Source organism: Hemitrygon akajei, chromosome 10, assembly GCF_048418815.1.
Source record: "Hemitrygon akajei chromosome 10, sHemAka1.3, whole genome shotgun sequence".
NCBI classification, from domain to species: Eukaryota; Metazoa; Chordata; class Chondrichthyes; order Myliobatiformes; family Dasyatidae; genus Hemitrygon; species Hemitrygon akajei.
The window spans coordinates 53,958,448-53,983,041 of NC_133133.1; the positions used below are offsets into that span (position 1 = coordinate 53,958,448).

Sequence of the window (24,594 nt, forward strand, 5' to 3'; positions counted from 1 at the left end):
AACCTCTCCTGCTCTATCACATCTAAACCAACAGACCACAGAATACTAAGCTACCAGTGCTGCTCCTCCTGCAACCACGTCACTAATGGCTAGAATATCATAATAACATGTATTGATCCATGTCCTGAGCTCATCTGCCTTTATTACAAAACTTCTTGCATTAAAATATACACAGTCCTGACATCATAACCTTTAACTTAGCACCAAACTCCATGAACTCACTTTGCAGAACCTCATTCCTCTTCCTACCTATGTCATTGGTGGACCATTACCTCTGGCTGCTCACCCTCCCACTTAACAGTGCTTTGTATATTATCAGCATTATCCCTGGAATCTTGTTCTCATCCACAGAATGTCCTTTCTATTCCCCTAATAAATCCCCTAATACCACAGCTCACTTCTTCTCCCTACTTCATTTCTCAGCCACAGAACCAGACTCAGTGCCAGAGACCTTACTGCTGTGACTTTCCTCTGCCAGGTCATCCCCCACCAAAAGTATCCAAAGTTATATACTTGTTGATAAGGGGGATGGCCACAGGGTTACTCTACACTGGCTGTTTAACCCCTTTCACCCCCACTGACTGTCACCCAGTTTCCTGTGTCTGTGTATATCTATATACCCCTCAGCCTCCTGAGGGATCTGGATCCAACTTCTTAACATGGAGTGTTAGAAACTGCAGCTGGATGCATTTCTTGCAGGTAGAGTTGTCAGGGACACTGGAAGTCTCTCTGCTTTTCCATATCTCGCAACAGAAGCATTCAACTATCCTGCCTGGAATCCCTACTGCTCTAAATTGGCAATTATAAAGAAGGAAACAATAAATAAACTAAAAAAAAATACAGCTTTTTGCCTTCTCTCACTGAAGCCTTTCCTCGCTGAAACCTCAAAATCCCCACTCTAACAATGGCTGCACCAACAAAGGCCACTCTGCTTGTCCCTGCCTTATTTTAATCTGATTCACTCCTGTTCAAATACTGAAACTCCTGCCAAGCACTGCTTTTAATGCTCACTTGCCAACCTGAGTGAGTCACCTCTTTTCTCTCTCCCAATCTCTTATTCATTGTTGTTATATGGGTTAAATAGAGAAATGCAGAAATTGCTGCTAGTTAGGTTCTTCCTCCGCTCTGCGCACTCTTGCAGGATTTATCAATAAGCTTGATACTGAACATCTGTAATGATATGAACTTGCTAACTAATGTTGTCCTAAAAATGGTTGGAAAAGTTAAGGCTATGAGTGAATTTATAGCATCATAAGAACAGAGGGAAAGAGGTGCGTAACGAAAGAGAGATAGAATGTAGAATGAGTGTGTATTAGAGACAGACATAGAAGGTGAAGGAATTGGAGAGGGAGAAAGCAAGACCAGGGACATGACAGGCAATTGAAGCAAATCAAAATATTAGCTTTCAATCTGAAACGACTGATCTGGTTGTTAATGCTAACCTGGAGACGCAAAGGTATCTTACCTCTCCCTGGTCCAACACCATTACCCTATTGCAATTCAAAACTGTGTGAAGACGATGTGCTACAATTAGCATTGTACAGTCAGAAAAAGCCTCCTGAATGGTCTTGTGAATCAATACATCAGTATCAGTATCAATGGCAGCAGTAGGTTCATCCAGAAGTAAAATCTAATTTGAAAGAGTGCATTTCATAGTTACAATACTGAAGTGAATGGTACTGCTTAGCTGAATTCAAAATATAAAAAATTTGAAACCAAAGTACTTTACCCTTAAGCTTCGCAAACAAGAGAAAATCTGCAGATGCTGGAAATCCAAGCAACACACACAAAATGCTGTGATCAACGAAATGCCGAAATGTCGACTGTACTCTTTCCCATAGATGCTGCCTGGCTGAGTTCCCTCCAGCGTTTTGTGTGTGTGCCAAAGGCGGATCGACCCAATGCAATAGCGCAAGGTACCACAAATTCAATAACCATAAAACAAGTGATACTTCATCAAACTTCACTTTTTATTCATAGCGTGCTATGGGGGAAGTTACAGACTGATCTCCCAAAGAGACAGTCCGGACACTGCCCACCCCTGAACGCAATTCCACACAACTTATTACATTGATCATTACAGGAAAGATTATAATTATGTGAGTTAATACAGTTTTAGAATAGTTTCGATCACATGCTAAGATACAATTAGATGTAAAATCATTATTGGTTAGTTATAATTATTTCTGTCAAGACTACAACTTAACTTCCTCATATTGGCACCTCCCCCTGACACTTCCCCCTTCTCTCGAATGTTATGTCCCATATTTAGTTATGCCTTAAGATGCCCCTTCATCATACCATACTCATATTTAGTTATGCTTAGCACTTTTAGAGAACAATGCCTAATGCATCACCTGTTGCCAGGTAGAGTTTCTTTCTGACTGCCCAGTAACATAAGGTACCTATAAGACAATTGATCATAAGCTAATCATATCCCTTAATCCATTCCCCCATTTACCTATCCCTCTACCTAAGTTTACCTTTCCCTTTATCATGTGTTACCTTTAAGCTTGTTCTGACCTCCTAGTCAGTTTATTTGTGAGATGGAGGTCAGAGTGAGGCAAAATAACAAAAGAAAATCTCGGGATTTTTTTCCCAGAAATTTGGTACTTCCTCCCTCCAACCCAAAGTAATCAAAGCTTACAGCAGATGGAATGTAGAAAATGCGTGTATGAGAGACAGACATAGAAAGTGAAAGAAACAGAAAGGGAGAAAGCAAGACCAGGGAGCTTACAGCAGACCATAGGAGAAATGTCACTCATATCCAGATACCTTTCATATGTAGTTGTACTCAGAAACTCATCATCTGTTTACCTTTTCACTCCTGTTAATAAATTTACTCTGACTGCAAGAGTCCATGAAATGAAGCTTGTTTTGGCTCACATAACTTACATGAGTCCCTGATATATTTTATCCAATGTAACTTTTCGTCTACTCATGTGATTCAAATCAGAAGCCTAAAACTTGATGCCCAAGGTATTCTATAGCAAACTCTAAACTTAAAATTTTTCTTTGCTTGATGGGACAAATTTTTAATTGGGATTTGTTCTAGGTATCAATACATTTTTTTTAAAATGACAGCTTTCTCACCTAAGTGCCTTGATGCCATTATTAGTTTTCTCTCTTCTGAGATGTATTTAACTGCCTCTTTAACATTCACGGTGTACACCATGTTCCTGTTAACTAACTTTAGATTTAAACTATTACTCCTGATCTTACATATGGCATGCCACAGTACTTCAAAAACAAGAGTAGCTTTTTTAGTTCTTACTTGTCATTTTCTGATATGAAATCATTTACAACCTTAAACTCTGGATTTCAAGTCACAATCCCTCAGTATATTTACCTTTCAAGATGCCCAGCCATTAATAATTGATTATTTTTTCCTAAAATAGTGAAAACCACAGAATACCCTTTAAAATTGTTACCTTGCTGTGTTGAAGAAGGGCCCGAGCCACACACAGCAATTGCCTCTCACCCACAGAAAAATTCTCTCCATTTTCCATGACCTCAAATTCAAGTTTCCCTTCCAGCTGTAAAATCTGTGAAATGCATATATCAAACAATCTTGTCAATTAGATTGTTCTAGATTTTAATATCTTAAAATTGTAAATGTAGTTTAGTTGCCACTACAAATATTTTGTCATATTTATATTCTGAGAGTTGTTACTTTTGAGAAATTAAATACATGTCTATTTTATGTACTGATTGCTGTACCTAGTATTTTTAGGCTAGGGCCAGTGCAGGTTAAATGTGGAGGATCTCCTCTTTGGTTCAATAATACACCTGCTTCTTGATCATAACATTTCCTTGAAATCCATTTGTAGTTCTGAACCTAATTGGCAGGCAGTGTATACTCAACATAAAATTATGATATTGTACCCAAATAAATGGAAGTTATTTTGTGGGCAAAAATAAGCTTTCTAATTAATGCCAGTCTATATAATTTGTATTTCTTTGTACATAAGACTTTAAAAGGAGTGGTGGGCAAATAAAAAAACACAGTATGGCATTCTAAAATGCATTTTAAGCATTCATTTATCATCACTGAGAAGTACCTGTTGGTTTATATGAATTGCACTTAATTCCAGGAATGGATGAAATATGATTCAAATAAGGCATGAATTAATCCATGATGATAAATCCTGTTGACATTAGATGCAATCTCAAACCATCTTTTTGTAGTTAAGTTCCATCTTTCTCAACTGCTTTTACATAGCATTTTAAAACTAAACAAGTTATAGTGAACTGAATGGCCTCATTCTGTGCCATAAATGTCTTTGATTCTGACTTAAGGAATACATGAGAATTTGGAATGTACACATTACTACATAACATCTGCAATAAGAAAGGGTTGCAAAAATAAAAAATAGCCAGTTACAGAAATACACATTTTAAATCTAACTAATCAGTGGGATAAAGTGGGAAGCCGTGTCATTTGAATCGCTAAGCCATGTGAAATCCTTTTCATCATAGAAGTGATCAAACTTCTTTAATTATTGGTGGAATTAAATCACAATAGAATCATAAAGCATGATCAATGACAAACATACAAGATAGTTGTTCAATTTGATTTGAACCACTGATGTGAATACAGTATACTGTAACTTGTCACAAAATAGCAGATTATGTGTCATGACCTCAGCCCCCTCCTTTGTGAGAATCGCAAGAGAGAGAGAGACTTACAGTTTGGAATGTGGGCTGGCCGCTCATCAAGACAAAAGCCTTGGACATAGCCATTGTCTTGGGAGACACCTTTGTGAAATAAGGAACTGGACTACGTGCAAACCCTAAGGGCAGGAAAGATTGCCTCACCCCCACCCTGATTGACATCTACAACCCTGCCAGTCCAGATAAAAGGTGGGCTGCCGAGGCGGGGCCTCAGACGCACCAAGGAGATACACAAAGAAGACACGAAAGTGCTTCCCGTCGGGACGGGAAGCCATTCTGAAGGAAGCCACGTGCGTTAGATTCCGGATCGGGAGTCTGTGGCTGGACCCAAAAGGAAAAACAGCTTTAACTAACAGCAGGGATTTGCTTCGCAAGGACGACGGGCAAGTGTTCCTTTTCTCTCTCTCCAACACGTGAAACGCCAGCGGTTCCCGAAACGGGGAAGCCTGCAGACTTTGAGTGACTCTTATATTTCATTGGACTCAGTATCCCCTAGACAACAATAGAGCTCATTTTTGATTGATTATTACTACACCTGTGCTTTAGATTGAGTTTTGACGATGTATATGATCTGAATGTTTTGTATTAACCATACGTTTGTGCCCCTTTATAAATAAAACGTTTGAAAATAGTAGCATCAGGCTTCAGTGGACCTATCTATCTTTGCTGGTAAGTCACCCGGTTACTGGGGAACGTAACATATGTAACTCTGGTCATAAACCACTTGCGATTGTCCATGTAATTGTATGTTCCTTAGGGGAAAAAAATTGTCATCTCCTTGTAAGATTTTCTTTGTTATTTATCTATTTTAGAGTTACCCAGTAAATGGGTATTTTTGTTATAATTTTTATTTGAGTCCATGAATATTAATCAGTAATGAGGCATGAAATAAAATTATACCAAGATTAGTGCTGCAAACGTGACATAACATTATTAAACATTACAAACAAATAAGACATATCAGATACATGTACTTACACTTTCTTTCATGTGAGCTCTTTCTAACACATCCCAAATTTGAACATCAGTATATTGATTATAAGGATCCAGGTTTGATCTGAAAATAAATATGGATTTACATCTATAGTTAATATAGATATGATATTCACTTAAGATTTGGACTTGAGTTATATGAAGATTTTTTTTCTCAAATAGGTAGCCTGTCCTTCTAATTCAATAATCAGACCATAAGACAGAGGTGCAGAATTAGGCCATTTCATCATGGCCGATTTATTTTCCCTCACAACCTAATTATCTTGCGTTCTTCCCATAGCCTTTGATGGCCTGTCTAAGCAAGAACATATCAACCTCCACTTTAGCTATACCCAATGATTTGGCCTCCACGACTGTCTCTGGCAATGAATTCCATAGATTCACCACCCTCTGGCTAAAGAAATTTTTCCTCATCCCTGTTTTAAACGGATGCCCTCTTATTCTGAGGCTGCGGTCTTTGGCCCAAGACTCTCCCACATCCTCTCCACTTCCACTCTATCTAAAACTTTCAATGAAATTCCACCCCCCTTCCCTCCCAAATGAGTGCAGGATCAGAGCCATCAAACACTCCTCAAACACCAACACCTTCATTCCCAGGATCATTCTTGTAAACCTCCTGTGAACCGTCTCTCATGCCAACACATTCTTTCTTAGATATGGGGACCAAAATTGCTCACAACACTCCAGATATGGTCTGACTAATGTCTTATAAAGCCTTAGCATTACATCTTTGCTTTTATATTCTAGTCCTTTCAAAATATGTGCTAACATTGCATTTGCTTTCCTTACTACCGACTCAACGTGTAAACTAACCCTGAGGGAATCTTACAAAAAAGGACTCCAAGTCCTTTTGCACTTCCAATTCCTGAATTTGTGCCCCACTTAGAAGATAATCTATGCCTTTATTCCTTCAAAGTGCATGTCCTTACACTTCCTTACACTGTATTCCATCTGCCACTTACTTGCCTATTCTACTGATCTGTCCAAATCCTTCTGGACTCCTTGTTCTCTCAACGCTGCCTTTCCCTCCACTTATCTTTATATTATCCACAACTTGGCCACTAAGCCATCAATTCTACACACATGGATTAGACATCTTTTAATCCTATGTCACTTCTTTCTAAGTATATGATTTTACTTTATAATCAACAGAGCTACCCCAACCCTCTGCCCATCTGCCTATTTTTTCACTAGGATGTGTATCCTTGGATGTTTAGCTTCCAGGGATGTTTAATTCCCAAGATACAGATCAGTTGGGAACTTAGTTAAATTAGATACATACCTAATAGTGCCAGCAAAGAGCACAGGTTCCTGTGGGATAATGGATAGCTTCTTTCGAAGATCATCCAGTCCAATATCACTAATCTTCACACCGTCTATTGTAATGCTACCACTGGAAATTTCTACCAGTCTGAACAATGTCATTCCCAGGGATGATTTCCCTATGTATAAAAGATGTTTCAAGATAAATTAATACTGTATTAACAATTTGGTTAGTATACACCTTATTTCCATGCATAATATGGCTTAATCTCCTACAACCTACAAGGTAAAGTAATAATAAGTGTTCTGAGAGTTTAAATTTCCTCCTAATCAGGCAGATTACAATATTACTTCTTATAGGCTATAGTTTCATCTCAAAATGGACAGAAAATAGTTGTGATATAAATATATTTATCTATCTATTTATTTATTTATTTTTAACAGAATGACAGTCAATCTTTCCATGACAGCCATTTCCAAAAAGTTTGTTACTTAAATATTTGTTAACTGAATGAGAAGTTTCTTACAAACTTTTAAATAGTGTCAGAACTGTAAAATTTATGACAGTTCTATAATATCACACGGTTCTATAATTTTTTTCATTTTATGTGCCAATTCCTGATGAGAAACATCAGTAAATTAAGATTATTTACAGAGCAAAATTATTTATCATTATGATATTGCAAATATATAGTCCATAAGGATACTAAACTCTACACATATATTGATAGCAACTCAAAAACATTGCAGACCAACACTGCAGAAAAAAATTAAAACACTGTGAATCCTTAGCTGCAAACTTGGTAAATTCAGAAAAGCACAAAGTCATTTTTGGAACGCACTTCATCAAATTTCAATATTCTCAAGCCACTTCAATGGGATGTGTTCATGCTCCTCCACTCCTAACTCTCTTAATTATTTTCCATTTAATGATTAAGATTAGGAAAGATATATCAAAGGTTTTAGCACTAAATTAAAACTTTGTGCTTTTTAAATTCATTTACTGACAAAGCAAGGATTTATTGAAAAGGTAGTGGTGACTACCTTCTTGAATTTCTGCAGACTGCGTGGTGTTGGCATCCATCTTAGGGCTGAGAGGTTTACATTTTAGGATGATCATCCACTGACAATGGAGAAAAAGAAATATACTTTCATGCCAAGATATTGTGAATATAAGGGCCTTCACTTGCTTACTGACATTCCTTGCAATTGCTGTCCTAATCGTTGTTTGTAGTGCAGATCATACCTGAGGGAGATGAAGTAAAAGAAAGTCTTGCCAAATTACTGCAGTGTATTTTCCAGTACACACTGCGCCAATGATAGAGGGTGTGAACATTTAGGATGAGGAATTGGAAGCAATCATATCCTGTTGATGCTGAGAATTTTGGGACTTATTCCATCCTGTGAAATCTGGAAGAGCAAAATTCCAAGCTTGCTCTACTGTGTAATTTGATCATGCCTGATTTGTCTCAGGCCTCATCTCCTCTTCATGGCCTCAGAGTCCTCAGTACTCTGATCTTCCAAAAATTCATCTTCTTACTTTTTAAATGCCTCCATTGATCTAGACTTCACAGCCTTCCAGGGCTGAGGGCTCTGCAATTCACCACCCTCTGAGAGCAGTTCCTATGCACCTCAGTATTAAATGACTGACTCCTAATCTTGTAACTACACTCAATGGTCACTTTATTAGGTACAGGAGCAGAACCCAGTTAGCCTTCTGTTGCTGTAGCCCATTCTCTTCAAGGCTCAATGTGTTGTGCATTCAGAGGTGCTCTTCTGCACACCACTGTTGTAATGTATTGTTATTTGAGCTACTGTCGCCTTCCTGTCAGACTTGAACCCGTCTGGCCATTGTTCTCTGACCTCTCTCATTAACAAAGCATTTTCGCCGACAGAACTGCTGCTCACTGGATTTTTTTTACTTTTGTGCCATTCTCTATAAACCCTTGAGACTGGTGTGTGAAAATCCTAGAACAGCAGTTTCTGAGATACTCAAACCATCCCATGTGGTCAAAGTTACTTAGATTACATCCCCCCCCCCCCCCACCCCTTCTGACGTTTAGTGTGAACAACAACTGGAATTCTTGACCATGTCTGAATGCTTTTTGATGCATTGTGTTGCTACCACATGATTGGCTGATTAGGTATTTATACTAATGAGCAAGATTGCAGTGTACCTAATAAAGTGGCTCCACTAATGGCAGCATCTCAACCTCTACCTTGTTAAGTGTTCCAGGATCTCAGTCTTCCAAATTCCGAAAATTAGATTTAATTTCTTTTAGCTGCTTGTCAATCCTCTTATCCCAAGAATTAACCAAGTGAATTTCTTTTAGATTGCTCCAATAACAACATGGCTTTTCTTAAACAAAGGGGTCAAAACTGTGGCTAGTAGTTTAGGAGAGGTCTCACTAGTACAATTGTAACAGTACTTCCCCATTTCTAAGCTCCAACCACCTTGCAATAAAGGCCAACATGCAGTTTATCTTCTCAACCACTTACTACACCTGTCTGCTATAATTTGAACACTAGTATAGAAAGGCTTTTGAAACTGTGCTCATGCAAATGAGTAAATAATTCAACAGTGTTGGAAAAATTGTTAATTTTCAAGTGTGAGCTACTTATAAAGTGTTCTCATAAGTTGAAAAATGCAAATCCTGACTCAGCTCTATTATAATAGAAAATTTGAAGCACAGAATAAAAGTATCAAAGGAATATTGCATGAATGTGAAATTTATATATAGCAGACATCATGGAGTGATACTTAATGACTGATTTACTTCTTGAAGCTTAATCTATTGGGAATATCCTTATTTAAAATGCTTTGAATGGGCTTTGTGATTCTAAAGTTATTGTATAATTGAATATAAAATATAAAGTTATATTTGCACATCAGCATGCCAATCTATTATACTTTTTGCAATAGGTAACTATCTTTCTGAGAGTAAATGTAATTACTTAATTATTTAGTAGAGTCACAATTCTACCTGACTCTAATCTAGAGAAATATCTTAACATAATTTCAGTATTCTCCAAATTAAATTTATAAATTGCATAAATAAGAATGAAATTACCTGATCCTGTTCTTCCAACAATTCCAATCTTTTCCTGAGGTTTGATGGTAAATGTAACTTTCTTAAGTACAAATGGTAGGTTGTCACGGTAACACATTGCCACTTCGTGAAACTGGATTTGTCCTTCCTGAGGCCAGTTAAGAGGAGGTGCTGTTTCTGGAATATGAGATGGTGCTTCCGATTCCAAATTCTGAAATTGAAACAGTATGTAAAATATCATAGTTTCAAATTGTAACCCTTTTCTGGCATATAATAAATGCTTTCCTGACAAATGTAAACTGTGTTTGTAACAACAACAAATACTAGGAATATTCACAGGTCGGGTGGCATCTGCAGAAAGAGAAACATTGCAGAATCTGATGAAGGATCCTTGACCCAAAATATTAATTCTGTTTATTTTTCTACAGATGCTGCCTGATCTATTGAGAGCTTTCTGCCTCTGTTGATGGTTGGGCAGATGCAATGATTTGAGACATGTTAAATTACTACTCAGAAGGTACCTCTGATCAACACCTTTTGGATTTAAGTCGGAAAAAGAGAATAGAATAATACTGCAGATTCATACAATTGAAAATTCACCATTAAAATTGCATTACCCTCAAATGGTAAGCAATTTCATGTTAAATTTTTCAGTCAATCCATTACATCATGTAGCTTTCTGAATCTATAAATTATAAGTTCATCTTCAGAGATTAAGTAAGCTGCAGTAAACTCAGTCAGCTCCATCATTGGCACTTTTCCCTCCAGCATCCACGACAATTTCAAGGAATGATGCCTCAAAAAGGCAACATCCATCATTAAGTACCCCCATCACCTAGGACTTGCCCTCTTCTCATTGCTACCATCAGGAAAGAGATGCAGAAGCCTGAAGGCACTCACTCAGGATCAGCTTCTTCCCTGCTGCCATCAGATTTCCGAATAGACATTGAACCCATGAACACTAACACACAACTTTTTTTCTCCTGTTGCACTACTTAATTTAACATTTTTAACATATACTTCTTACTGTAATGTACAGTTTTTATTACATACGCAATATACTGCTGCTGCATAAAAACAAATTTCATAACACATGCCAGTGTGATATTAAACCTGGTTCTGATTTGGAGGGTAGTACTGAGCAACTTATGATAGCAGCATCCAAATATCAGTTCCCTTGACATTCAATAAAGTCATGGCTGGCCCTCTGCTCTATCCAGTTTCCCACCCAGTCCCAATATCCTCCAATTCTTTTTGAGTCCAAACAAGATTTAATCTCTTGATTACTTTTCATGGTATACATACAAAGAGTCATGATTAGATCTACAATACTGACCTTGATGTAATGCCTGATTCTTTCTACAGATGTGAACCGGGCTTCTGATTCTGAAGCTAAGCGGACCGTAAATTGAAAAAGTCCTGTCAGCTAATTTAGAACACCAGACAGAAGATTAAGAGAAGTTATTATGAGAGAAAATGAAATCAGTCATTGAAACTAATTTTTATTTAACTAAAAGACACAATTCAATTCCATGTTTTAGTTACATTCTAGTTACAACACAAATACCTTTATCCACCATGGTATACTGCAAGATTCCTTTATAGAAACTCATTCCACATTCCCTCGTGCTAAGATTTCCCCATTTCTGCTATGAGTAAGTAAGATGAAAAATCAAAGTTCAGGACCCTATCAACAGCATTATATAGAAATTTATGTGTTATATGTACTTGGTACTAAGGTTGAATTTTAGCACACTGTAGATTTTAAGTGGAAGGAACTAAGAGTATAAGAGGTGATGAGGCCCAGGATCATTTATAATTTTTGGGTGTGGAGATGAAGGATGGTTATTCCACTAACAAGAAAAAATCTGCAGATGCTGGAAATCCAAGCAACACACACAAAATGCCGGAGGAACTCTGCAGGCCAGGCAGCATCTACAGAAGAAAGTACAGTCAGCATTTCAGGTCAAGTCCCTTCGCAAGGACTGGAGAAAAAAAGATGAGGAGTAGAAATATGTCTGAAGCACATGGCCTGGAAGGTTTGAACTATAGGCCTCATCTGAATAGCCTGAAATTAAGGCCAGTAGCAATGAAGTCAACAAAAAAAGGGAAGTTCAAAGAAACTGAGTATTCCTGCAAAGAGTCATTGGTAATATCTCAAACTCACCTCACATTTTCTAGCCATACTGCAGACTTGAGCAATATAAACATATCAGTCCGTTAAGTGATATAGATATAGAATTCCTTCACTAACAAAACATGATATTATCCACACTTCCCTTTCTTTCCGGCAAATAGTAATTTTTCTGGGAACAGAAAATTCCAAGGTACCTTACCCTCATGGCAATTATTCATAAGTGAGTGTTTGTTCATTTATTTACTGGTATTTATAGATGTGGGCTTTACTGTCATTTAATACTCAGACCTGAGAGAATTGTTGATGTCGCAATGAGCTGGTGTCTTAATTCTCTGCAGCCTGTGCAGTAAGATTTCTGTTAGGCCCCGAGTTCCAAGACTTTGACCCAGCCATAATGTGATGGCAAAGAGTTTGGGGAGGAATTTTCAGATTGTGGTATTTACATACTGTACACTCACCAACATCAGAGCATGTTGGCAAGGCCGATTCACCAGCGCAGAGAGGGGGAAACTGACCCAGACCTCACATAATGTTTTGGCATGTCTGTTTCCACATGGCTCAGTGAATGGCAATCAGAAACAGGATCTGGAGGCAAACGTTCTTTTCTATAAATCAGGGTATTCAGGATGAAATTTTAAGAAGTTATTAGAAATTAAACCAGACAATAATGTCAGAAATTGGATTTGAAGGCTAACTGTGTGCTTCATACATTGCTGGTGCCCTTTAAACATACCCAAAGAGGATTATGTGATGCCATAGGGTCTGTGTTGGTCTAATGGAACCTCACTAATTCATCACAACTAGAAATGTTCTGCTGGGCGTCAATGACTGAAGCACGTCACCCTTAAAATCACGCTCTCCAGAGTACCCAGTACCGAGGCAACACAAAGTAAAGCCTGTCCATGGTGGGAGGGTGATTACAGGACAGAGGAAAGAGCTTGCAGGCTTTCAGCAAAGACATTAAAGAGTGGAATAAACAGTATGAAGGAGGTCCTAAGCCAAGGGATGCCAGGAGTTTGAACAGGACCACTGTATGAAGAGCCCAGAGAAGGTGGCTGGTGCTTTGGACTGTAAAATGAGAAAGCTTGTACAATACAGCAGTGTCACAAAAATTCCATGATTCCTACACAATACAGTTAACCCAATTAAAGATAGCTTTACCTATCACATATACATTGAAACATACATGTTGTATGCATCAATGACCAACACGTGCTTCCGGCAGTAACACAGCATGCCCACAACCTACTGACCCTAACCCGTACATAGAGCACCCGAAGGAAACCCACTCAGTATCAAGGGGAATGTACAAACTCCTTACAGCCAGCAGTGGGAATTGAATCTGGGTCCTGGTGCTGTAAAGCATTATGCTAATTGTTATGTTACTGTGCATTATGGTGGGGTTTGTATTCCTAGAAAATGGTCCATATTGAGACTTTTTTGTAAAATGTAAACACATCAGCTGTGCAAGAAATGAAAACTAAAAAGAAATAAATCATATTTATTTATCTAATCATTTTCACATAAATTTCATAAAAATTGATTTTTATTTTGTATCAGATTTTTGGTTGTGTTTTATGAATTCTATAGAAGTTTCTGTTGCCATAATGCAGGGTATGTCAAAGTAAGTTTTACATAAATATAAAAACTGAATTGCCATATACTTATTTTATAGACAAGTGCGCGCGCGCGCACACACGCACACACACACACACACACACACACACACACACACACACACACACACACACACACACACACACACACACACACACACACACACACACACACACACACACACACACAGTTAATCACAGAAGCTGTTGCTTGATCAACATCTCCCACTCACTAATCTTCTGCTTCACTCTGGCATTCTACACTCTCCCTCACTTATCCTTGGTTTTAGCCTCCAAATGTGGAATTATGTAAGATTTTCTCAATCTCCTCCTTCTCTAGTTAGGTTAAAACATTGTCAAAATTAGAAAGGTGGTCACCCACATCAGAGGGTATCCCCCTTGAATGTGGGATCTCTGTAAGCTGAAGTATATCATCCCATCATTAATGTGGCATGAAGATAGCAAACTACCTCTGAAGGAAGAAGTGCCTGCAATCTTCCGGAAGTACTCTCTTGCGATGTTTCATTGCTAATACTACATCACCTGTGACTCGATCTACAGCAGATGCCATTATTACTTGCTAGCATCACTGTAAATGTGGATTGGCTGGAGTTTATGAAAGCAGCCATCTGTTTTGTTATTTAAGGCAATTCGAAAAGTAGCCCTGTTCCCATACGCAGGGCAAATATTCAATTAGAACAGAAGGGGTGGGAAGAACAAGACAGGATATTGGTGAAACAAAAGCAGTCAGAGGAGTGACTGGAGGAAGAGAGGAGTAATACATTGATGGTCATGAGAAGGAGCACAGTATTATTACACCTGACTCTTCACCAAAGAGACGCACTATAAAGAACAAGCTAATAAGGCTAAAATTATGTATATCAATGGGAGATACGCCAAGCACGAGCATCTGAAGTCTGGCACCAGGTATGGGTGTTTGCAGGATGGGTAGGGTGTAAAATGGCAGAATGCACTCAAATTGATCAAAGGGATCAGCCGAAAGCTACAACTGGCAAGGAGATATGGATGCAAACTGAGATGGTTTGCTGAGCTACATCTCAAAGCCCATCTCTGTGCTCTCCCAGTAGGTTCAGCAGAACTGGAAGACCATGTCCTTCTCTTGGATTAAGCACCAAAACCAATTATGAGAATATTCACCAAGCTTTTCTAAACCAGCTGTTTTAGCATCCTACTTGAATCCAATATGAGTTTCAGACCACACAGACACACCCTGGCATCATAATCCACAGCTATACTATTGCCTATGTTCACTTGGCAGGGTCACTGCTGAAACCAGAGGTGGAAGTAAATTGAATTTCCTCCCTGTACAATTATACCACTAACATTGTTAACTTAACCCATTTGTTTTGATTAAATCTGCTAACTTCTTGCTACCATGCAGTGCTAGCTTTTATTAGCTCAGTTTCATATATGGCTGAAACCCATATCTGATCCTTCATTTTCTCTGTAGCTATTCCAAGACACTCAGCTGACTTCCCTCATTATATCTCTGTAAACTTGAAGTCATTACCAGAACAACATGGTAGTATAAATTGCAGTCAGTGTTATCATTACTGAGGCCCCACTGAACAGGTATGTCATCTATATCCTTGAATAACAACTTCTTCTTTACTTAAACATACCCAGTGGAGTTTGGAAAGTGTTTGAATCATCTGCTTTCATTTTCTAAGGCTCAGTTCTAAAAGATAAATCACTGAGTCTGTCACACGCACACAATTTAATTCCCATGATTCTGATTTTCACCTCTGTCCTCTTCCTATACCTCTCCAAGATGTGCTCATCTAATTCTACGTTAATTATATGTAACTTTCATTGCTCCACTATTACCAGCAGTGATATCAACTGCCAAAGTTGTAAGCTCTGAATTTCCTGTAAAACCTTTTAATTTCTAAACAGCTCCTCCAAATTCTGTTGTTGTTGGTCATCTATTATAATTTCTCCTTATGTTAGTCAGTGTCAAATTTGGCATGATAATACCCAATTGAAATGCCTTGGGGCATTAGAGATCCTATATGGATGCATAATATCCTGAGAGTTGTGTTCAGTTAGTTGTTAGTCATCCTAAAAATTTGCTTTACAATGGGTGCCACTAAAGAGGTGGTGAGGATCAAACTAGTGGACCTCAAGATAGACAAGTCCTCTGGTCCTGATGGAATGCATCCCAGGGTACAGGCCCAAGTTAAAATGCATTTGTAATAATTTAAAGAGCAAACACGAGGCAATCTGCAGATGCTGGAAATTCAAACAACACACACAAAATGTTGGTGGAACACAGCAGGCCAGGCAGCATCAATAGGGAGAAGCGCTGTCAATGTTTCGGGCCGAGACCCTTCGTCAGGACTAACCAAAAGGTAAGATACTAAGAGATTTGAAAGTAGGAGGGGGAGGGGGAAATGTGAAATGATAGGAGAAGACCGGAGGGGGTGGGATGAAGCTAAGAGCTGGAAAGGTGATTGGCGAAAGTGATACAGAGCTGGAGAAGGGAAAGGATCATGGAACGGGAGGCCTCGGGAGAAAGAAAGTGGGAGGGGAGCATGAGAGGGAGATGGAGAACAGGCAGAGTGATGGGCAGAGAGACAGAAAAAAACAAACAACTAAATATGTCAGGGATTGGGTAAGAAGGGGAGCAGGGGCATTAACGGAAGTTGGAGAAGTCAATGTTCACGCCATCAGGTTGAAGGCATTCCCTGCGGAAAGCAGAAAGACCTCTGTCTCTGCTGCATCTGCTCTCAGGATGAGGCTTTTCATTCCAGGATGAAGGAGATGTCTTCCTTTTTTAAACAAAGGGGCTTCTCTTCTTCCACCATCAACTCTGCTCTCAAACCCATCGCTCCCATTTCCCGCATATCTGCCCTCACCCCATCTGCCCGCCACCCCACTTGGGATAGGGTTCCCCTTGTCCTCACCTACCACCCCATCAGCCTCCAGGTCCAAAGTATAATTCTCCGTAACTTCCGCCACCTCCAACGGGATCCCACTACCAAGCACATTTTTCCCTCCCCCCCTTTTCTGCTTTCCGCAGGCATCGCTTCCTACGCGACTCTCTTGTCCACTTGTCCCCCCCATCCCTTCCCACTGATCTCCCTCCTGGCACTTATCCTTGTAAGCGGAACAAGTGCTACACCTGCCCTTACACTTCCTCCCTCACCACCATTCAGGGCCCCAGACAGTCCTTCCAGGTGAGGCGACACTTCACCTGTGAGTCGGCTGGTGTGGTATACTGTGTCCGGTGCTCCCGGTGCGGCCTTCTATATGTTGGTGAGACCCAACGCAGACTGGGAGACCGTTTCGCTGAACACCTACGCTCGGTCCGCCAGAGAAAGCAGGATCTCCCAGTGGCTGATGCACCATCAATAACTCACGCTGAGACTTAGGAAGTGAGATATCGGCTTTTATTGACTGAAGAACAACACTACATCCTGGGAAAATGAGGGAGAGCAGCAGACCACAGTCGCCTTTATACAGGGGTCTGTGGGAGGAGCCACAGGAGCAGTCAGCAGGGTCTGTGGGAGGAGCCACAGGAGCAGTCAGACAGGTATATCTAGTTCACCACAGTGGCCACACATTTTAATTCCACGTCCCATTTCCATTCTAATATGTCTATCCATGGCCTCCTCTACTGTCAAGATGAAGCCACACTCAGGTTGGAGGAACAACACCTTATATACTGGCTTGGTAGCCTCCAACCTGATGGCAAGAACATTGACTTCTCTAACTTCCGTTAATGCCCCTGCTCCCCTTCTTACCCAATCCCTGACATATTTAGAAGTTTGTTTTTTTCTCTCTCTCTGCCCATCACTCTGCCTGTTCTCCATCTCCCTCTGGTGCTCCCCTCCCACTTTCTTTCTCCCGAGGCCTCCCGTTCCATGATCCTTTCCTTTCTCCAGCTCTGTATCACTTTCGCCAATCACCTTTCCAGCTCTTAGCTTCATCCCAACCCCTCCGGTCTTCTCCTATCATTTCGCATTTCCCCCTCCCCCTCCTACTTTCAAATCTCTTAGTATCTTTCCTTTCAGTTAGTCCTGACGAAGGGTCTCGGCCCGAAACGTCGGCAGTGCTTCTCCCTATAGATGCTGCCTGGCCTGCTGTGTTCCACCAGCATTTTGTGTGTGTTGTTTATAATAATTTACAAGAATTTTCCACCTCTGGACAAGTGCCAGTGGATTGTAAGACAGCAGGTATCATGCCACAGTTTAAAAAAGGATGTCAGCAAAATGTGGGTAACTAAAGGGCCAGCTACCTTAATGTTTGAAGTCAAGAAATTGCTTGATGCTATCATTAAGGAAGAAATAGCAGACCTCTGGACAGATGTGGTTCCAACAGGCAGACAGAGCATCAATTCATGAAGGACAGGTCCTGTTTGCCAAACTTACTGGAGTTCTTTAAGGATATAATGAGCACAGTGGATAGACGGAAACAGGTGGATATTGTGTACTTGGATTTCCAGAAAGCATTTAATAATGTGCCACATGAAAGATTTATCCATAAGATAAGGAAGCATGGAGTTGAGGCTAATATATTAGCACGGATAGACTATTAGTTAACCAATAGAAGGCAGAATGTTGGGATAAGTTGGTGTTTCTTGACTTGGTAGTTAGTGGGGAACAGAGTGCTATAGGGGTTGGTGCTGAGTCCACAAATGTTCATGATTTGTTTAAACTGTAGCATATCTACGTTTACTGATGGCAATAAATTGAGTGGTAAAGCAAATTGTGCAGAGGATGCAGAGTCTGCAGAAATATAGATAGGTTAAGTTAATAGGCAAGGGTCTGGCAGATGGAGTACAATGCTGGTAAATGCAAAGTCATTCATTTTGGAAGAAAAACTCGAAGATCAGATTATTAACTGAATGGCAAAAGATTGTGCAGCATGCTATTGTGCAGAGGGACTTGGGAGGGGTTGTGCATGAATCATAAAAGGTTGGTTTGAAAGTGAAGCAGGTTATCACAAAGGCAAATGGAATGTTGGTCTTCATTGCTGAGGAGATTGAATTTAAGAGCAGCAAGGTTATGTTGTAACTGTACCTGGAGTACTGCATGCAGCTCTAGTTTCCTTACCTGAGAAAAGATATACTAGCTTTAGAGGAGGTGCATAAGGTTCACCAGGTTGATTCCAGAGATGAGGAGGCTAGTTGATGAGGAGAGGTTGAGGACTATACTTGCAAGAATTCAGAACAGTGAGACGGGATGCCATAGAAACATATAATATTATGAAAGGGATAAATAAAATAGAGGCAGGAAAATTATTTCCATTGGGAAGTGAGACTAGAACTAGAGAACTGGGGCATAGACTCTAGATTCAGAGGAATAGATTTAATATGGAGTGAGGAGAAACTGCTTTTCCTGAACAGTAGTGAATTTGTGGAATTCTCTGATCAGGGAAGTAGTAAAGGTTCCTCATATGTTTAAAACACAATCAGAAAGATTTTTGCAAGGGAAGGGAATTAAGGTTTATGGAAAAAAGTCACTCTGGTGAAATGGTCAGATCAGCCATGACCTTAATGAATGGCACAGCAGGCTCGATGGGCCAGATGGCCTAATCCTGTTCCCACTTTTCATGTTCTTATGCTAAAACATGCAAGTGGTGTTGTAATTGGAATTTACCTGGACTGTATGGGAGATGGCTAGACCTGCATAGGCTGGTGGAATCCTTCCATGCATGAAAACCATCATTGCCGACACTATCGTGATGAGTATAATACTAATGAGGTCAAGGCGTACAGCCAGCCATCGCATGCCACAGCTGAATAGGAAATGTGGGCCTTGATTGCAATCCAACAGCTCTTGATACCTGTGAAAAATGGTGGCAGCAGGATTAGGAGATTGTCAAAATTGTGCATGTACTGCAGATATACGTACCAAAACTACTTTATGATATTGAATAGCTTCAGTGCTTATGTGAGATATTCCACCACTGGATGTCAGTAGTGCTTGTATTTTTTTTATTTACTGACTACGCTCACACATCTGCCAGCACAAAAATTGGTTTTATAAATTAATCAACAAAATGTGTCTAAAATAATACAAGTACCTTACATATATTTATTCGAAGGATTTAGAAATAGGTACACAAACTGGCTTCGCCTGAGATTAATCTATTTTTATTTAATTAAACAACATGATGTGGGTTTGCAGTTTGTTTTACAAATCACAAGTTTAAATCTACAAATAATTAAATATGTTTTTCCAGAGGATGCTGTTTATTTACCTGTGATGTTGCTGCAAGTAAGTTTTTTGTTTCACGTGTATACATGTACTTGTATAAATTATCATAAATTTGACTTTGACATGTGTTGTACCATGAGGGTATATTTGTATGAAAAAAGAAAGGTGCTTAACAACCTTTTCCATCACAATATATAACAGAATTCAAATGTGAATTTATTCACCTGTATGCATATCCACAAGCAGGATGTATACAGGTCTATAGCAGTTTCCCCAACACCTTATAATTCAGGATGTGCAGGTTTCCTTGCCAGTTCATGCTGTCCATGAATCTTAGCCGTCAGAGGCCTGGATGGTAATGCAGGGTTCACGTTTATACAAGTGAGAGAAGAAAGCAGAGCTTTTGTCCCGATTGAGAAGTTTGCTTTTGACTAGGTGAGGGGATATGAATGTAGCCCCAATCGCACATACCAAAAAACACCAATCTATGAACTAAAGGAGAATCGAGGACCACTCCTGTTTCTTCTGAACTACTTAGCTCATTCTCATTGCTACCCTCACCTCAGCTGAAGCTAGCAAAACATAGCTATCCACTGTTAAATCTTTAAAAGCCTCGTTTAATATTTAAATTTTCTCTCTAGCTCTGTAGAGTGGATTGGCTGCCTGTCTATTGCCCAGCTCACATTAAACCTGTAAGAGCAGTGTTGAGCCAGTTGACCGGAGACAGGTTTGAGATTAAAAGAGAATGTTGTGCTTGGTTAGATTTCAACAAGAACATGACCTTGGAGTCCCGAAAGGGATGTCAGGTTTTATATTTTTGGTTCAGCAGAAAATAGAAATGCAGGTGCTTACTATTTTAAATAAGAATGTAGAATACTTTAGGTTCAGGAGAAATAAATACCGGTAAATAGTATTTCCAGTTGATGGTCCTTAATTCTGATGAAAGGTTGTCAACCTTAAACATTGACACATTCTCTCTTTCCACCAATACTACCTGTTATTCTATGTTCTCATTCTCATTCCTGAATACTATGGGAGGAGACTGAAGGAACAGTCTTCCCAAAACAACATCGCCTGCCAACTCTCAGTCACTAAAAGACTACCCGTCATGTAGGTCAATTTGAAAAGTCACTTGAGTCAGATATGGGCAGTTTTGCTAATAGACATAGAAGTAAACCCCAGTTTGAACTTGTTTTACATGAAAAAGGGGAGATCTCAACTTATCAAGAGGAGTTAAAACACAGAGTCCAACAGGGAGCGGAAATTGAACTAAATTACCAAGGGAACTTGGATTGACTGCTTGGAATCATAAATGCAATTGAAATCTGTAGTCTCTAGCATTTCCATTGTGCATTTTATTTTGTGTACTATTTACAAAATGGAATACAAATATAAACCATACTGAATTCCAGATATCATACATTATCCCAAAGTCGATATATAGTGGACTCACTCAGTCTTCCAAAATAATAAATGGTGAAAAAATAGAGCAAAGCTCAATTTATTTCTAAATAATTATCTTTTATTATCTCCACAAGTAAAGCAATGGTTAAAATTGCTGACTTCCCTGAACTATGGGAAAAAAAAGCAAGATGGTGTCAAATTTTCTTTTAAAATGTAACATGAATCTGGAGAGGCAACTTCGCACTGTATACCACCAGCATGAAATTCTGCTCTTTTACAGGGTTGTCATTGACAATAAAAACTGGAAAATTTAAGGTAATAAATTTAAGGTATAAAACAATACTAGAATCAATACATAATGAGGCCTAGTAACTCCATTCATAGATAAAACTGTAGATGTTGTAAATGTGAAATAAAAACAAAGTCATCAAACATTAATTTGCCTGAAGCGCTGAGAGTTTCTGAGTACAATTTCTTTCAACCCTTCAATGAAATTTGCATAATTCCTATCCTGAAGGCTTTATTTGCAATTTTCTTGCTTTGATGACTTTCTGGATCAGCTTTTTCCAATATGAATTCCTATGCCCAAGTTGTAAAAAGAAATGACCATGCAAACTTGCTGCATTAAAATTAACTTTTCTGATCAAAGCCCCAGTTTTGTATCTCCATAGAGGAGATTCACTTCTCAGCTACAATTACAGATGCAACCCAACTCCTCATTTATCCAACACCATACCATCTAACCCACATGACCTAATACCTATACTTGGATTCAATACTAGAGGAAATACTGTATAAGTTATAACTTTTAAATACATTCCTTTCTACAGCTCTCTCTGAGCATTTTTTTATGATTTCCGCTATGATAACCAGTAGAAATTCACCATAGAAACATAGAAGACCTACAGCACAATATAGGCCCTTCGGCCCACAAAGCTGTGCTGAACATGTCCCTACCTTAGAACTACCTAGGCTTTACCCATAGCCATCTAGTTTTCTAAGCTCCATGTAGCTATCCAGGAGACTCTTAAAAGACCCTATCATTTCCGCCTCCACCACCGCTGCTGGCAGCCCATTCCACGCACTCACTGCTCTCTGCGTAAAAAACTTACCCCTGACATCTCCTCTGTACCTACTTCCAAGCACCTTAAAACTATGCCCTCTCATGCTAGCCATTTCATCCCTGGGAAAAAGCCTCTGACTATCCACATGATCGACGCCTCTCGTTATCTTGTACATCTCTATCAGGTCACCTCTCATCCTCGGTCGCTCCAAGGAGAAAAGGCCAAGTTCACTCAGCCTATTCTCATAAGGCATGCTCCCCAATCCAGGCAACATTCCTGTAAATCTCCTCTGCACCCTTTCTATGGTTTCCACGTCATTTGTTTATATTCCACTATAATTTATACATATTAATTTTGCTTTTTGTACAGTTAGTATATATTCTTGAAGAGATTGCATTTACTACTCACTTTTGTAGGAACTCACTTTCCTTGTCATAAGCATGAATAGTTGACAAACCTTGGATGCTAGAGGTAATGTGAGATGTAAGCAGTGACTGGCTGATACTATCCATTCTTTTAAGTTCACGAACTAAAACCCTGCCAAATGGATACAGAATATAACAAATCATTATTTATGAAAAACAAAACCACTGTAGTTACTTCAAATCTGAAAACCCCCCAAAATGTGTCAGAAATATCAGTAGGTTAATCAGCATTACATGAAGAGGGGAATCAAGTTAGCAATGAAACACACACACACACACACACACACACACACACACACACACACACACACACACACACACACACACACACACACACACACACACACACACACACACACACACACATTTGTCACTTGCATTCCACTCACCAATTATTATTTTCTTTTCAAATAAAATAAAAATTGGAGAGTGGAATGTAAGAGACCAATGAATAATATGTTATAATACAGTCTCAAAGCAGTTTATAACCATCTATTACTGAACTCTGGTGTGCATTGTTCACCCGTAAGTAAAGCCACTTCACACACGTCCAATTATTCAATGGTTTTAAATTCATTGTTTTCAATAGAATAGAAACTATCAGTTTTTTTCTGCTTCCTAACTCAATCAAATTGAAACTTCTGTGCATTCTGGGCTAAGATTAATCAAAATTTTACACAACATTTTCCAGATCAGGAATATTCTTAATCTGTTTGGCCCAAGAAACATACTGGCCCTCACTAGATTTCAAATGCCTGAGTTATAGACACCCTGCACATACAAATAAGATCCTATAGGTATTGTTAAACTCAAAAGAGAACCAACTGAACACAAAGTCTATTGACTAGTAACCTTCCTGCAATAATTAGACTCACACTCCCAGGTTCAGTGTGGGAGGTCATTGAAAACAGATCCTTTGGAAATTGACAAGCAATTGTTTCTACCAATACTAGTCCAATGATACCATACTAAACAACGTAACGTGCACCAATATTTCAAGCCCATTGAAGCCAGCCATTGAGTGTGGGACATCCTAATTCTGCACCTTTGTAATCAGGCAAGGGAAGACAATATTTAAATGCTAATGTTAATTGCCCCATCAACACCACTCATTGATTTTGTGTATTTTCTGAATTATGAACAAAATTGACTTATAGACTTTTGTAATAAAGGAACCTGTAACTCAAGCACGGCCTGCATTTTATTAACATAGTCCAAAATAATAGCAAATAATAAAGTTATATTTCACTATATATTTATTTATAGTTGTCAGTCTCTTGATGACTGCATCAGAATATAACTGATACTTTTGTCCATACTTTAGTTGCATCATACACCTCTTTCATTAATTTGCTTTCAAAATAATAGCAAGGCTGTCAGAACTTGTAATTACAATGGAGGAAATCTGGCAGAAGCTGCCGAGAATGCATTTGTGCAGAACCCGCTACCTGTTATATCCTGTTTTACCACATGGTGCATCACTTCAGCTTTTCCCACAATTATCTGTATAAATTCATGAGAACTTCATTTATGAACCATGAAGAAAACCTCAATATTATATTTTGTTGCATAAGATGAGACTATTTTTAGTTGCATGCTATATGTATTCTCTTTTCCCAAAGTATTATTTCTTCACAATTCGGGGGGGAGGACCCCTAAAGATAGCTATATTGCACCTAGTTCCAGAATCTTAAGTGCTTAGTGAGAAATTCCATCTTTGAGTCTTTGACAGAATTTTTGTTGGCACCAGAAAATATTTTCCAGCATTAAGTTAGCCAAAATG

The 24,594-nt window shown here is 39.0% G+C and overlaps 1 protein-coding gene across 1 annotated transcript in view; it reads right to left on the reverse strand.

The window, feature by feature from the left end:
• LOC140734402 (ATP-binding cassette sub-family C member 5-like) overlaps positions 1–24,594 on the reverse strand; it is a 159,442-nt gene that overhangs the window by 8,688 nt on the left and 126,160 nt on the right. The window contains exons 22-29 of the mRNA XM_073058296.1: positions 22,795–22,923; positions 19,358–19,544; positions 11,317–11,406; positions 10,002–10,191; positions 6,950–7,109; positions 5,653–5,731; positions 3,432–3,545; positions 1,466–1,630 (exon numbers count right to left, since the gene is read on the reverse strand). Coding sequence (XP_072914397.1) covers positions 1,466–1,630; positions 3,432–3,545; positions 5,653–5,731; positions 6,950–7,109; positions 10,002–10,191; positions 11,317–11,406; positions 19,358–19,544; positions 22,795–22,923 — 1,114 coding nt within the window. The remainder of the gene's footprint in view (positions 1–1,465; positions 1,631–3,431; positions 3,546–5,652; positions 5,732–6,949; positions 7,110–10,001; positions 10,192–11,316; positions 11,407–19,357; positions 19,545–22,794; positions 22,924–24,594) is intronic.